Source organism: Globicephala melas, chromosome 19, assembly GCF_963455315.2.
Source record: "Globicephala melas chromosome 19, mGloMel1.2, whole genome shotgun sequence".
Classification (NCBI taxonomy): Eukaryota; Metazoa; Chordata; class Mammalia; order Artiodactyla; family Delphinidae; genus Globicephala; species Globicephala melas.
In genome coordinates this window covers 29,185,748-29,200,146 of record NC_083332.1, presented here as the reverse complement: position 1 = coordinate 29,200,146, position 14,399 = coordinate 29,185,748, and the positions used below count along the sequence as shown (strand labels likewise).

The 14,399-nt window shown below is 57.7% G+C and overlaps 1 protein-coding gene across 8 annotated transcripts in view; it reads right to left on the bottom strand.

Annotated features, from left to right (window-relative positions):
• The window catches only part of ADCY7 (adenylate cyclase 7), a 59,999-nt gene that overhangs the window by 20,951 nt on the left and 24,649 nt on the right, over window positions 1-14,399 (bottom strand). For 5 of the 8 annotated variants that reach the window (XM_060289026.1, XM_060289032.1, XM_060289033.1 and 2 more), the window contains exons 2-8: window positions 9,805-9,845; window positions 6,710-7,147; window positions 5,157-5,360; window positions 3,867-4,028; window positions 2,863-3,012; window positions 2,416-2,564; window positions 1,267-1,378 (exon numbers count right to left, since the gene is read on the bottom strand). In XM_060289026.1, coding sequence (XP_060145009.1) covers window positions 1,267-1,378; window positions 2,416-2,564; window positions 2,863-3,012; window positions 3,867-4,028; window positions 5,157-5,360; window positions 6,710-6,880 — 948 coding nt within the window. In that variant the 5' untranslated portion in view covers window positions 6,881-7,147; window positions 9,805-9,845. Of the gene's footprint in view, window positions 1-1,266; window positions 1,379-2,415; window positions 2,565-2,862; window positions 3,013-3,866; window positions 4,029-5,156; window positions 5,361-6,709; window positions 7,148-9,804; window positions 9,846-10,717; window positions 10,769-14,399 lie in introns of those variants that run through there. The other 3 variants (XM_060289031.1, XM_060289030.1, XM_060289029.1) reach the window with 2 other exon arrangements.

Sequence of the window (14,399 nt, the reverse complement as noted above, 5' to 3'; positions counted from 1 at the left end):
TCTCCTGAGATGGAGCCTGCTCCTGGTGAGGTAGTCCCTCCCAAGATTGAGTGCGAGGCCAGAACTTGTTCCCGTCAAGTTCTAAACCATCGATTCTCTGCACATGGAGTCACCCGGGAGGCTCTGAAAAACTCTCATGGGTGCGGGCATGGGTACTGGGGTTTTACTTAAGCTTTTCATGTGATTCAAACACGCAGCCAGGATGGAGAGCCACTGCCCTAAATCTTACACTTGAGTCTCTACTCAGTGGCTACCACTTCCAGGAAGCCTTCCTGACCACCTGGGGCTGGGCTAAATGAGCACCCCCAAGTCCTGCCCCCTGTACCCCTCTCTTCCAACCACATAGCACGTAGCCCGGGAGCAACTTGAGGGCAGCCCAGGGCTGCTACTCAGCAGGTTCCCGGACCAGGTGGTAAATTAATGAATAACTGAGGCTCCTCCCCAGCCCCCTACACACACCCCTGGAGCTGGGTGTTGCTTGTGAAGACAAAACAGTGAGATCTCAGCTCAGCCCTCTTTGGTCTCCAGACCCCTCCTGCCTTGGCCGAACCCTGGAGGCTCTCCCTGCCCAATGCCCTCCCTGCTTGCCACCTGCTATGCTCCCCAGGGTCCTGAGGTCAAATCCCACTCCTCAACTCAGCCCTCAAGTCCTTGAATGTCTGACCCTGTGACCATGTTCCCCGCCAACACACTCTGTCCCACTCACACTGAGCCACTTTCATTGCATGGACACACAGAGCTTTCTTTCTTCTCTAGGTTTTTGCATATGCTGTTCCCTCTGCCCATAACACTGTTCCCTTTCCTCTTCAGTTTCTTTTTAGGTTTCTCAAACTTTAACGTGCAGACTATTCACCCTGCGATCTTGTCAAGAGGCAGATTCTGGGCGAGGCCTGGCATCCCACAGTCCTCCCATGCTCCCAGGGGAAGCTGAGGCTGCTGACCTTGCGTAGTGAGGATGGAGCCGTCTCCTCCTCCAGGCAGCCTTCTGGAGTCCCCCTCTAAGCTCGTGAAGCCCAGTGCATTCCCCAGTGTGCACTGACAGTCTCCCCAGAGGCCTCACACTCTGGGGGACAGGATCCTGGCTCAACATCCACTTTGACCATGGGGCACTTGAAAGCTTTGCTGACTGAATACTAAAATTCAGCCCAGGCCTCCCCACACCCATCTCAGCACAGCGCTGGACACAGGACACGCTGTGGATGCGGTGGGAAGGGCTCCTGACTTTACCATCAGCGGAGGGGAGGCAGCACAGGTCAGTGGGCTCACCTTGGCGATCTGGTCGAACTTTCCGAAGAGCTCGTTCAGCACCACCACCAGCTCTTTTGGGGAGCAGTCGCTGGCCAGCTGCGTGAAGCCCACGATGTCAGCATAGAGGATGCTGGGGGTAGGGGGGGCCAGCAGGAGGGTCAGGGCCAAGAGCCCCTGAGCATCTGCCAGCCCTGCACCCAATCACCCCTGCGAGCCCTCTGCCGCCAGGGATTGGGAGAGAAACCCCCCGCCATAAGGATGAATTAAAGTTCCAGAGGCTTCACATCAAAGCAAAATGAAACAAGCCCCAGTTTGCAGGGGCCCTCGGGCACCCCCACCCCTTTAGAGCCTCACCACAGATGACTGAACGGAGCCCTTACAGGTGGGTTCTCGGGCACCTGGGAACTTCTCCCCTTCCCTATACCTGGATTTCACCTCTGCGCAGACTTCAGCGCTAAAGCCCTGGTAAGATGTGACTGCACGCTCCCTCCAGCTGAGCTCCACACCCAGCGCTTTCACACATCTAGTCCTCAGGCTGCCCTTGTAGGAACCCCATTCTACAGACGAGCACACTGAGTCCCAGGGAGGTTAAGACTTGCTGGGAAGCCAGAGCTGCATTTTGCGCCAGATCTCCCCGCTCCTGAGTCTACAGTTCTGGACCGTCCACAACCCAGAGGCAGCAGGCCAGTGTCGGGGGTAACGCTGAGCCTGCAGGCGGAGGACCAGGGTGGAGCTCACAGCGCCCACATCTGTGCTTGCTCAGGTCAGCGCCGCTGAGTAAGACTCTGCAGCCCCTTCAAATCAGTCAAAGATGGTGTCAGGACTGGGGGGGTCCCTGGCGGTCACCTGGGTGGGGCTTCATCTCCTTTTGGGGGGCCTGTGCCCCTTTGAGAATCATCTGAAAAGACCCCTTTCTTCCCAACAGTCACGTTCGTGCACAGAGTTTCACAATTTTAGGGGGCAGTGGATCTCCCCCAATACTAATCTAATCTGCCCCCACCCCCTGGGGGAACAAGTGGGAGACTGAGGCCCAGGGAGGCGCCTGGATTTACCTCTCCCCAGTCCCCGTGCGGGCTGGGACCTGGGCCTACAGGTAGGAGGGCAGTGGGCCACCTGCCGGGGCCGCCCTGGGAGACACTGTGCATACGGGCCCGGCCAGCCACCCACCTGACGTTCTGGTGCCGCTTGACGTAGAGGCTGTGGAAGTTGTTGTCAGGCAGGTAGCGGCGGTCCCCGCGCTCCTTGAGCCGCTCGATGATGGCCAGCTTCATGCCCATGGAGATGTGGGCAGGCAGCACGGACAGCAGCAGGTTCTCCTGGCACGTGGGGCACAGGCAGGGCGGCGTCAGGCCCCGGGTCTCCATCCTCTCTGCCCTCCTGCCCCTCTGCCCACCACGTGCCCCATTGCTGCTGGCCTACACCCTGCTACCAACCCGGCAGGCACACACCCTCCCGTGTCCCCAGCAGCCCCCGGGATGACACCAGCACAGGTGTCTGGCCAGGTGCCCCAGGCGCCTCACCGTGCCGTTCAGTGAGCACATCCTCAGAGAAAGGATGCAGGGCGTGGGGCCCGGGGGACAGCCGGGGGGCCGGGCAGGGCCAGGCGGGTCCCACCTGCTGGCGCTTCTCGATGCGCAGCTTACGGCGGATCTGAATGCACTTCACAGTGTAGGTGAAGAGGTCTCGGGAGGCATCCTGCATCTGGTGCTTGTGGAAGGCGCCCGTGAGGTTCCCGCACAGGAAGACCACAGCGTTGGCCAGCAGCTGCGGGCGGGCCGTGGCGGGCTCAGCATCAGGCCAGGCCCGTGCCCCAGGACACCGACCCCCTTGCTGGGCTGGTGACGGCACCCCCTCCCCGATCCCTGGCCTCCCAACCCACTCGGGCTGCAGCCTCCCTGGGGTGGGCAGGCAGGGAAACAGGTTCAGACTCACTGGTCTCCTAGACTCACTGGTCTCCTAGTAGGTCACTGTGACCCCAGGACCAGGACTCAGGCCTGTCTCAGCATCCGCCAGACACTCCCTGGTGCAGAAGGGCTCAGGCCCCAGAGACCAGAGCAGCCAGCCGCTTCCAGGGCGGCAGGAGCACAGTCCCTCACAGAGCCCAGAGCCCAGAGGGAGAGCCAAGGACAGCCACGGAAGGCACAGGGCCAGGCTGGCTGCCCAGAGCTCGGGCCCCCACCTCCCAGACCAGACACCAGGCCTGCTCAGGAGGAAAACACATCTGCGCGTCACCGCTAACTGTTCATAATCACTCAACGCAAAGGACACCAGACGCGGCGTCCGACCCTGTGCAGATGGGGCTCTGGGCTGAACGAGCGAAACCTCGGGAACAGGGCCTCACCCAGCAGTAATGCACTGGACCCAGGAAGGAGGCCCGAGGGTCAGGGCTCGAGGGAGGGGCTGAGCCTCTGGGGTACCCCAGGCCAGCAAAGAAAAGGCTTCAGGGCAGGGCACCTGCCTACTTGGACGAAGCCCGGCCTCGAGGCCACCCGTCGGCAAACACCTCTGTCTCCAAGGCCTCCAACTCACCCGCTCCAGCCTTGGCTGCCCTCGGCCCAAACCAAAGCCCCACCCAAGGCCTTAGCCGGCCCCCGCGCCCAGATCCACACGCCCCTCACCTGCAGCCCTACCCGGACGCTGGGCGTGGTGAAGGCCCCCATCAGAGCGCCGAGCACCAGGAGGTGGGAGGTGCTGGAGACGACCCCGGCCACGACGGCACCCCGCGTGCTGAAGGGCAGCAGTGTGTACACCACGAAGACCACGAACAGGAAGAAGGGCACCTGCACACAGAGGCGTCGTGAGCGCGGCCACCACGCCGCCCCCGCCCGGGGCCCAGCTGGGGTCACTCGCAGCCCCGGCTCGTGGGGATGGCCCTGGAAGCCTGAACTCTGAGGCTACGCCCCCCTCCCCGCGCCCTCGGCCCTCAGGTCGGCCCCTTCCCCCACCCTGTGTGGCGAGAGGCAGCGACAGACACAGGATAGAAGGAGAAAACGATGCCCAGACAGCATCATCTCCTACAAGCTATTTACCGTCTGGGGCTGAGGCTGCGCCTCCGCCGCCCTCGTGACCCAGCGAGCTCTCGCCTGGTGCCCACTGCCCACGGCCCTCCCTCCGCAGGAATGGTAACTACTGCCACCCCCAGCAGCCCAGCTCACCGGCCCCGCCCACGCTCTGAGCTGGCCCCTGCTGCTCCCCACCCCCCCCACCCCGCCCAACCCGCCCGCTCCCACCCCTGCTGGGAACGGCACCCTCCCCCGAGCTTCCCACCTGCATGGCTTGCCCGAGCCTCACCCCACCCCAGTCACAGGACCCAGCCCCAGTGGTCAGAGCCGCCCCCCTCCCCGGTGACAATGACCGTCCAGGGCTGGGCCCATGCCCCAGGCCAGCCAGCGCAGCTCAAGCTGGTTGAGAAAGGGCTGTCTCTTTCAGCTGGCCTGGGTAGGCTGGTGGACGGGCAGCCCGGAGGTGCCGCAGGCACCTCTGTCCCGAGCTGGGGGTGGCCTGACAGGGAATGAAAGAGCACAGAGGCAAGCAGAGCCGGGAGAACTCGGGACCTGGCCTTCCTGCTGAAGCCGCAGACCAAGCCCTGGGCCCCTCCCGGCACGTGAGCCACTTTGTGCCTTTTTGCCTCTTTGAGCTGGAAATGTGTCATTTCCAGAAAGAGCACAGCCAGACATTCAAGTGGACACTCTTCTCCCACCTCACCCCCATCTCATCAGCACAGGCCTGAGAGAACAAGATCAGCCCAGGGCCCATCTCAGTCACAGAACCACAGCCCGGAGAGAGGGAGGGGCCCGTGGCTGGCACACCCAATGCGGCCGGTCTCCAGAAGGGATCTGATGCCCAGAGTGCACAGCTGGCTGGCAGCCCCCAGCCCCCAGGGGCGCCAGGGTCCCCTGCCCTGTTACCTGCTCCCAGTCACAGGCCTCCTTCATCCATGAGTCAAACACCAGCACGTAGCCCAGCGTCACAAGGCAGGCCCAGATGAGTAGCGCCGAGGCCCTGAGCCACCGGCGGACGAGGCACTCAACATACACGAGCGCGTAGAGAGCCACAAACACAGCAAGCGTGAAGAACGCCGTCCCCAGGACAGCCTGGTGTCTGGAGGGGTCCTGGGGGGGGGAGGGGGCGGGGGGAGAACACACACAGAAATGCCATAGCTTTCCCCAGCAGGGTGCCACCTCCTCCAGAAAGCCTGCCAGGTTAGCCTGTCCAGCCTGCCCTAAGCAAGGTCACTTGCTGCTTCCTCCACGTGGGTGGTGTCCATCCTGCCTCTAAACATCAAGTTCTTTCTTACCTCAGGCTTTGTGCTGTTGCCTCTGCTAGGGGTGCCTTCACCACCACCTTTCCCCAGTCACCTGTGGGGCCCAGCCCTACGACGTTCTCACTCCCCACCCCTCCCCCTCAGGCGTCCCCCGGGGTCCCCAGCAGCTCTGTGCACACCTGCAGGGCACAGGTACAAGAGCACAGGAGCAAAGTTGTGCAAAGCCTCCTGGGGGAGAGGCCAGTGCTCCTAACTCATAAAGAATGAATGGATGTTTATGAGGAAATATGACCAAAGGCATCCCAGACAGGGGAAGAGCGGAAGGAAAGGTACAGAAATGTGACACTGTGGGGAGAAGGTAACAGGCAAGACGTTCACAGGTGGACAGCACCTGGTTTCCCCCAGAGGCCCGTAAGCTCCATGAGCACAGAGACTAATCTGGGGCCAGCACCCAGTGGGTGCTCAGTAACTCTGTGCCGGATGACAAAACAAAGGCCCTCGGGTTTACATCCACAGAGATACAGGCAGCACCGGCAGAGCACCTACTGGGTGCTGGCCACCTTACACATATCACCCTGTTAACAGCCTGTAGTCTCTGATGTCTTCTTCTAGAACTTTACTGTCCCATACAGCCACCACTAGCCACATGTGGCTATTCAAAATTAAATTTCCAACAATTAAAGATAAAATTGAAAATTCAGTTCCTCAGTCATACTAGCCACATTTCAAGGGCTCAACAGCCACGCAGAGGTAATGGCTAGAGCAGGACGAGGCCTAAGGCAGAGATAATATCAGTGGTGCCTGCTGTCTTAAGAAGGATTCTGAGACACACACGCCCCCACCCCGGCCGGCTCCATGAGAAAGAGTGCTGGGATTGATGCATGATGTCTGCCACGGTACTGGAAGTGGGAGTGGTGATACACAGGCCTTCAGTAAAATCAAAGTCCATTGTGGAGAAAAGTGAGGGTAATTTATTGGGCCAAATTAATGTAACATCTAAAACCACCCCAGACTTAAAAATTAAAATAAAAAATGTGTCTTCCTCCAGCCTAAATATGCTCCGTAGCACTTTACAGATGCAGAAACTCAGGCTTTAAGAAGGTGATGACTTGCCCAAGGCCTCACAAGTACAAAGCATCAGAGCTGAGACCCGGAGCCCAGGGAAGCCCCCAACGCCCACGGGCTGCCCCCACTCACCCCGTAGCTGAAGGCGATGATGATGAGGACGGCGCAGGCAGTAATGGCCACCAACAGGAGTGTGAGTAGCAGCGGCCCATGCTGGCTGGTGAGGCGGTACTTCTCGTAGAGCGTGTCGTGGTTGGGGCCCTCCTCGCCCTCGTTGAGGAAGTAGCGCCCCTTGGCCGGCATCCTCCACCTCTGGCACACCCGCCCAGCAGTCCACGCAGGAAACCCTGCAGCCTGGGGAGCATCTGTCTGCCGACACCCACCCCTGTGCGCCTAGGCCTCTGGTTTCTCCGAGCCAGGCAGGCGGAGCTGGGCAGGAGTCCCCTCAGCCAGCAGCTCCATGGACACGCGGGGCCTGCACTGCTCCAGCCGCCAGGCCTCGCTCACTGCAGAGCCCGCATCTGCTTTTGCCTCCAGGCCCAAATGAACAGACACGCAGGGTCCTCAGCTCTGCAGAGACACAAAGCAGACCAAGATTTGACCTGGACTGGGAAGGCTGGCATCGGGCGAGAGCAAGGCCAGGCCTCATAGCCCCAGGTCTGATTTATCAAACTTAACCAAACCTAACTTTTAGGTCTTTAAAGCTTGGCCCACCCCAAGGTCATAAGGCTGGTCTCCTGTGTTTCCGAGAACTGCGCGGTCCGATGCAGCAGCCACTAGCCACATGTGACTATCAAAAATTTAATTTAAGTTTATTAAAAGTGAAATTAAAAGTTCAGTCCCATATAGAGGCTACGTGGAGAAGACAAATGGTGGCAGGAGGCGGCCAAATCTACGACGTGGGCTAGTCAACAACAGTGGTACCCAGGAGAGATCCTGGAGGGCTTGTTAAAACACAAATCACGGGGCTGCGTCCCCAGTGTCAGTAGGACTGGAAGGGGCCTGAGAAGAAACGTGCATTTCTCACATGTTCCCAGAAGCTGCTGAAGCTGCTGGTCCACACTTTGCAAACTACTGGCCTACAGGACAAATAACCCACTATTAACCAGTCAGTACCATGAGAGAGAGTGGGGGTGTTACAGAATAAAATAAATCTAAAAGGCTTACGAACCCAATGCGATATAATGGACTTTACCTGGATTTTGATTTTTAAAAGCTGCAACTACAAAAAAAATGTTGAAACGACTGGTGAAATCTAAATGTGAACTGAAGGTGGGATTAAGTTAATAAATGACACTTAATTTTTTTGAGTATAATAATAGCTTGATGATTACATTTAAAACATTTTGAAAATTAAAAAAAAAAAAGTCAGCCCCTCAGCCACAGCAGTCACATTTCAAGCGCTCAACAGCCACACACAGCGAGCGTTTATTACACTGGGCAGCACAGAGATAGAGCCCTTCCATTATCCAGAAACTTCTACTGGAAGGCACTGCTCTAGAAGTTTGAACAGTTTACTTTCACATGTAGGTCTCCGATCCATGTCAAGGAAGTCCTGTGTATGGTGTGAGGCAGGGACCAAGCTTCTTTTTTCTGAATGGATATCTAATTACCCCACCAGCCTTTCGTGGAACCGCCATCCTTCCTTCAAGAGTTTTAGTGGACGCACCTCTGTCCTAAGTCAGGTGGCCACGCATGTGAAGCCTGTTCGCAGGCTTTCTTCTGTTCCAATGGTTCTTGTGCAAAGACCTCACTCACTCGATTACTGGAACTTCTCAGTGAGTCTTGTGTCTCAGACACTAACGCCAGCTTCACTCAGAGCATACCCCTTGCATTCATGTTATGTTAAGCTTCCACGTAAGACTGAATTTTTCTAAAAGGGCCCACTGACAAGAATTTAAGAACCTTGCAAGCTTCGCTTCATAGATAAGGAAACTGAACCTCAGAGAAGAACACGGTGGACCCTTTATGACAAAGTTGAGAGCGGACCCCAGGCTTGCAATGCTTAGCCCAGAGGGGCTCCCTCTTTCCCCAGCACCATTCATTTATTTGCCCATTTGTTTATTCCCAAACAGCTCGTTAACCATGCCTAGGGCACACCAAGCCCATTATATCTCCTGTGTGTCAGGCTAGCTCTCTCTCCCCCTAGGGCTCCCAGTCTCCAGGGAGAGAAAGTTACCAAAAAAATGTGCAATCCCTAGATGCAGCGACTGGGGCTTGGGGTGGCTGACATATTCCCAGCAGGAAGCTTGTGTCAAGGGAGCAGCCCTGGACCAGGAGTCCAGGCCCCCAACATCCTCCAGGCCTGCATCAGCAATAGGAACCAGGACAGGGCAGGGGGCAGGGAGGTGGACATGGGAAGGCTCAGGGCAGTCACAAAGGGTGCAAATGGCCACTGGTGGAAGCTGTGAAGGAAAGTTGGTCCACAGCCCCCAAAGGCAAAATAGCAGGGCACCCAGAATCCCAGAGTCTGAGTGAAGTCCCCCAGTGAGTGCCAACTGCCTTGAGTAACCTGGGGCCACCTTGGATCGAGAGTCACCTGCGGCACTATTCCACCTGGGAGCTCCTGTTCCTCAAACCCCAGGAACAAAATGGAAAAACCACATATTTGGTGGGGGAGGAAGGGGCTGTCTGCCTGGAGTCCTGGCCCCTCTGCTCCTTCTGGGCCCAGGCAGGTGTCTACAAGCCTTGGCAACTACCTGTTTAACCCAGGCAACCCTGAGGGGGTTGGGCCAGGACCGCCAAAGTGTGCAAAGTGTTTGGACAAAAGCTACAAATCTGATTTCTACGTGAAATACTGATTTCCAACTGTTGCCAGCTGATTTCTAAAATGTGCTTGGTGCCAACAGCCAAAACGTGGAAACACCTGAATGCCCATCGACGGATGGATGGATGAAGAAGATGTGGTGCATATGTACAATGGAATACTACTCAGCCATAAAAAAGGATGAAATAATGTCACCTGCAGCCACATGGATGCAACTAGAGATTACCATGCTAAGTGAAGTAAGTCAGAAAGACAAAGACAAATACCAAATGATATCACTTATATGTGGAATCTAAAACATGGCACAAATGAACGTATCTACAAAACAGAAACAGACTCATAGACACAGAGATCAGACTTGTAGCTGCCGGGGGAGAGGGGAGGGAGAGGGATGCACTGGAGTTTGGGCTTGGTAGATGCAAACTATTACATTTAGAAGGGATAAACAACAAGGTCCTACCGTATAGCACAGGGAACTATATCCAATCTCCTGGGATAAACCTAATGGAAAAGAACATAAATATATGTGTAACCGACTCACTTTGCTGCACAGCAGAGATCTGCACAGCACTGTAAATCAACATTACTTCAATTTTAAAAATTTATAAAATTTGCATAGCGCAGCCCACTAGTTTGCCACCTCTAAAGCTATACTCACCAGTCTTTGTTCCACAAGAGGCATTTTTTGAGTACTAGCCATATATGCCCAGCCCTGTGCTAAAGGGGTCACGAAACAAGGTAAGGTCCCTGCCCTGAGAAGCCCCCACTCCAGGGCACGTGTAAAACAGCTGTCATGCTGTCACGCCAGGTGCCTGCACATCCACCTCCACTCTCGCCTTCATAACCTGCTAAGGCCAAGGTGTTACAGCCATTTCCCAGATGCAAAACTGAACCCAGAGAGGGAGCGTGCCTTGCCTAAGATTACACAGCTGGAGCTGGTTGGTAGAAGGGCTGGGATTCAAACCTGAGTCTGCCAGCTTCCAAACCAAACCAGGGCTCCTTGGCCCAGCCTCACTGTCTTACTGAAATGAGAAAGGCTTCCCCATGGAGCTCCTTCCAGAAGCAGCAGGTCCCAGTGACTGAACCAGTTGTCAGAAGTATACACAACACTGCCTGTCTCTCCGGCCTGGTGCAAACACCAGTGCACCGGGACTGCCAGGCTGAGAAACCCCAAACTCCAAGGAGCCAAGGCAACTCCCCAGAGCTGCTCCATCCCCCAGGCAAAGCCCCCAGAGCAGAGCTGTGGGTGGCCAGGACATGCACAAGTGTGCATGTGTGTGCACGCGCGTGCGCGCACACACACACACACACACACACACACACACACACACACACCCACACCCACCATGGAGCCTTTCACCCCAGATGCCAACCTGCCCTTCCAGGCACACAAAGCCGGGCTGAGCCAGGCATGGAGAGAGAGGGATTAGTTGGAAGATTCCGAGAGTCTTGGGAATTCAGGCCTGGTAAACACTCCTCTTGGGGATCTAATTAGGCCACTTCCTGGGCAACGGCAGGCGGGAGAGGAGGCAGACAACGGGCAGTACTGGGCACGGAGACTAGGCCCCCCAGGGACCCCGTCCAGCTCCGGCAGAACGAGGCAGGGCTGGGAGGAAGGGCCGCACTTCTCCCTCCTGCAGACAACCCAGCACCGAGAGGCACCTGCACAGGCCAGCTCCTCTCCAGGAGGAGACCCAGAGGCCCCTCTGTCAGGGCAGGTTTCAAGGCCCCTCTGTCCAATCTCCAGTTCTTCTGCCAGCTGCCAACTCAGCTGATAACTGGGAGGGCCCCATGAGGCCCTGGATGAACCCCTCTGCCAGGTCTCCAGCAAGTGTTGCCGCAAGCTCAGCTCGCAGGCCTCGGCGATGGGAAGCTCATCCCCTCTCGGGCCAGTCTTCTCCAGCACTGGGCGCTGCTCGGACTGTAAGTCCGACCTGAGGTCAAGCCAGGCCCTGCCTCCCCGTCACTCCCTCACCCACACCCCGCGGGTCCTCTGTGAACTCCAAAGACACCAAGAGCAGAGACATCGAGCCCTTTTACCTGGAGAGGCTGGGTTCCCAGGGCTCCCTCACCATCACTCACACCTCACAATAACTCTGGCAGGGGAGCAGTCCCATCTCACGGAGGAGGGGGACCCCAAGGGTCCAGTTGGGAGGGCGTTTCCCGCTTCTGCTGGACACGGTCCTCTCCCCCTCTCTCAGCCCTGGTTCCGGGGCCACATGACCCAGGTCTGGCTCATCAGCACAGTCTCTCCCAAGCCGCAGTGACTGGTTTCAAGATGCACATGTGACCAAAACCATGTCAGCGAGATTACTCTTTGGGACGTTTGCTGGCCCACGAGGAAAAGATGCTCCCTTTGCCCGCGGCCTGGAGCCGCTGGCACCACCTGAGCCACCACAGTAGACAGCCCACCTGAGAAGGAAGCCCACCCGGAGAAACGATGAGAGACAGAGCCCTGAACACACCCGCTGGGGCCGCCAGATCCAGCTCTGTCTGAGGCTCAGGCAACCCCCAGATATTTCCTCCAAGGGACAGTCAATACCCCTCCCAGCTGAAGCCAGGGGAGCTTCCGGCACTTGCAACCAAGAGTCCCAAGGCCCATGTTGGGCCTCCCGCCCCAGTTTGCTGTGTCCAGAAAGCCCTCGTGGCCCCTTGATGAGTCCAAGTCGGGAGAAGTTAGCTCAAAGGTGAGAGCGGGCCCCTGCAGACGCAGCCAGTCCTGGCTAAGACCTCCTCTGGAGGGACGCCAGCCAGCGAGGGGAACCCTTCACCATCCCCACCCCAGCTCATACCTCTGTCACCGTGTCCCAAACTAAGCAGGGCAGCAGGGGGCTCAAGGCTGCGGGAGGAATTAGGGAGCGGAGGGATGTACTTAGGTAGAAACTGATACCGGCGGAATCAATCTCTTCCCCCAAGCGATCCTGGTGGACTCAGTTCCCCGCAGCCGCAGGGCCTGTGACTGAGCAGGACAGACCATCACAAAAGCTACTGACTGCTTGCTGTGTACCCAGCACTGTAGTCTCTCTAAATCTGCACCCCTGCCCTGGAGGTGAGACTGCTGTGTCTGTTTTATGGATGTGGGAGCTGAGGCAAAGAGAGATTCAGTTACTTGCCTGAGGTCACAAAGCGAGTAAAAGAGAGCTGAGATTTGAATACAGGTCACTCAGGGTCCTGCCCGTCACCCTCCCAATGCTGACATTCAAAGAGCCCATAACATCTCAAAATGTCAGCCCCTTTCTGCCCTCCCCCTTCAAGGCCCCAGACAGAGGGTGGGGGGCAAAGTGGACTCCATCAAGGTACCTCCCTCTGCCTTCCAGGGGCAAGATGAGGCAGCCATGCCAGGGAGCCGCCTCGAAGCCAGCAAGATCCAGGAGGGCCTCTTCCTCCAGGAAGCCCTCTGAACTACCCCATACACAACGTCTTCTCCCTTCCCTGCAACAAGACAGGACTGGGGTCTTCTTGCCAAATACTGACAGGCGGGGTCCAGGTTCCTCAGCTAGAGGAGCTGCTGGAGATAGGGCGCTGGGACCTCGAATTATGAATGCAGGACGGGGCCCTCAGGGGTGCTCAGGAAATCCTTCCCCAGCGGAACTGGCTGATCTGGCAGCACCCCCAGCCCTACCACACCCCTGGGGGAGTTCTAGCCCACCCCAGCTTTCACAGACACAGACAGGATACCCACTTCCTCACCCAAGCAATACTGGCAGGAACCCAGCCCGGCTTCCTCTGGCCCTGCCCTGGCAGGCCCCAGAGCTGTACAGGGCCTGGTGGCCCCAGAAAGGGGAAGTGGGGCCTCGGGGTGTGAAGCGGGGCAGGCAGGCAGGCCTGAGGAGAGGAGAGGGCCCACTCGAGCCCCTCAGGCCGGACCCTGTACCCACGCCGTGCCCAGGTGACCGCACTGCTGCAGCCAGGAACCCACCAGCACTGCCTTGCCCCCTAGGCCAGCCCAGTGCCTGGTGGGCTGGGTCACTGGCAGACATTCTGTTTGCTGAGGGACTCATGTTAATGCCACCTCCCTCAGGAGACCCAGAGCTCTGTGAAGGAGAGCCACCAGCCCCGGCCTGGCACCTAGGGGCACCCAGAAAACCTCATGGGACTAAGGGCCTCCCCAAGCCTTAGTCGTGCCGAGGCCTAACCTCCCTCCCCATACCATTCTCTCCTGGACATCTGCGCCCCTCGGGAGGCCTTCCGAGACGTCTATCAAACATCCCCGCACCTGCCTCACCAAATTGTGGTGGGATTTACGTCTGTGTCCTGCAGCGAGGCCCCGGCAGAGGCTTGTGGGATGACAGATGGATGAGCCAACCAACTCGAGTCCTGAGTCAGGCAGAAAGGTGCAGAGAGCAGGCAGGGCGGCTTTGCTGAGGGGGCTGGGCGGCGGGCATTAGGGCAGAAGATGATGAAAACAGACAAAACAGTCTCCCCCAGAACCGGAAGTACCTGCTGCATCACACCTTTCCGCAGGTGAGCTGTACCTGGAGGGAGGAGGCCTGGGTTCAAATGCCAGCTCTGCTACCCTTGGCCATAGGAGTGGGCCTCAGTTTTCTCATCAGTAAACTGAGGTGCTGATACCCAAGTTCGGGGGAGAGCGAGGCACAGGTCCCCACGGCCAACAGGCCAAGTTTGTGAGGACAAAATAGCAAATGCACCCAGAAGGAAGGCTCAATTCCTAGAGCTGAGGAAGCCCAACCATGAGGTCCAAACAGGAGAGACAGAGGTGCACAGGGGGCAGAGCCCTAACAACCCTCCACTTTATCTCCCCACCTCCTGGCGACAGTCTGCAAAGCCACCAGGCAGGAGCAGAAGCCGAAGCCCCCAGTAGCATGTGCCCCCAGGCAGCCCTGCTCCCCAAGAACTCCCAGGCTGACTCTACCCCAGCCTCTAGGGACCACAAGCTGTCACTCAGTCTTGGGGTCTAGAGACCTGTGTTCCAGTCCCAGCTCTGCCACTAACGTGTTCTGTGACCCCTACCTGATCCGGGCCTCGGTTTTCCCTCTGCCAAAGGAGATGGTTATGTCAAACCTGTGAGGCCCAGCTCTGGGCTGGGCTAGGAAC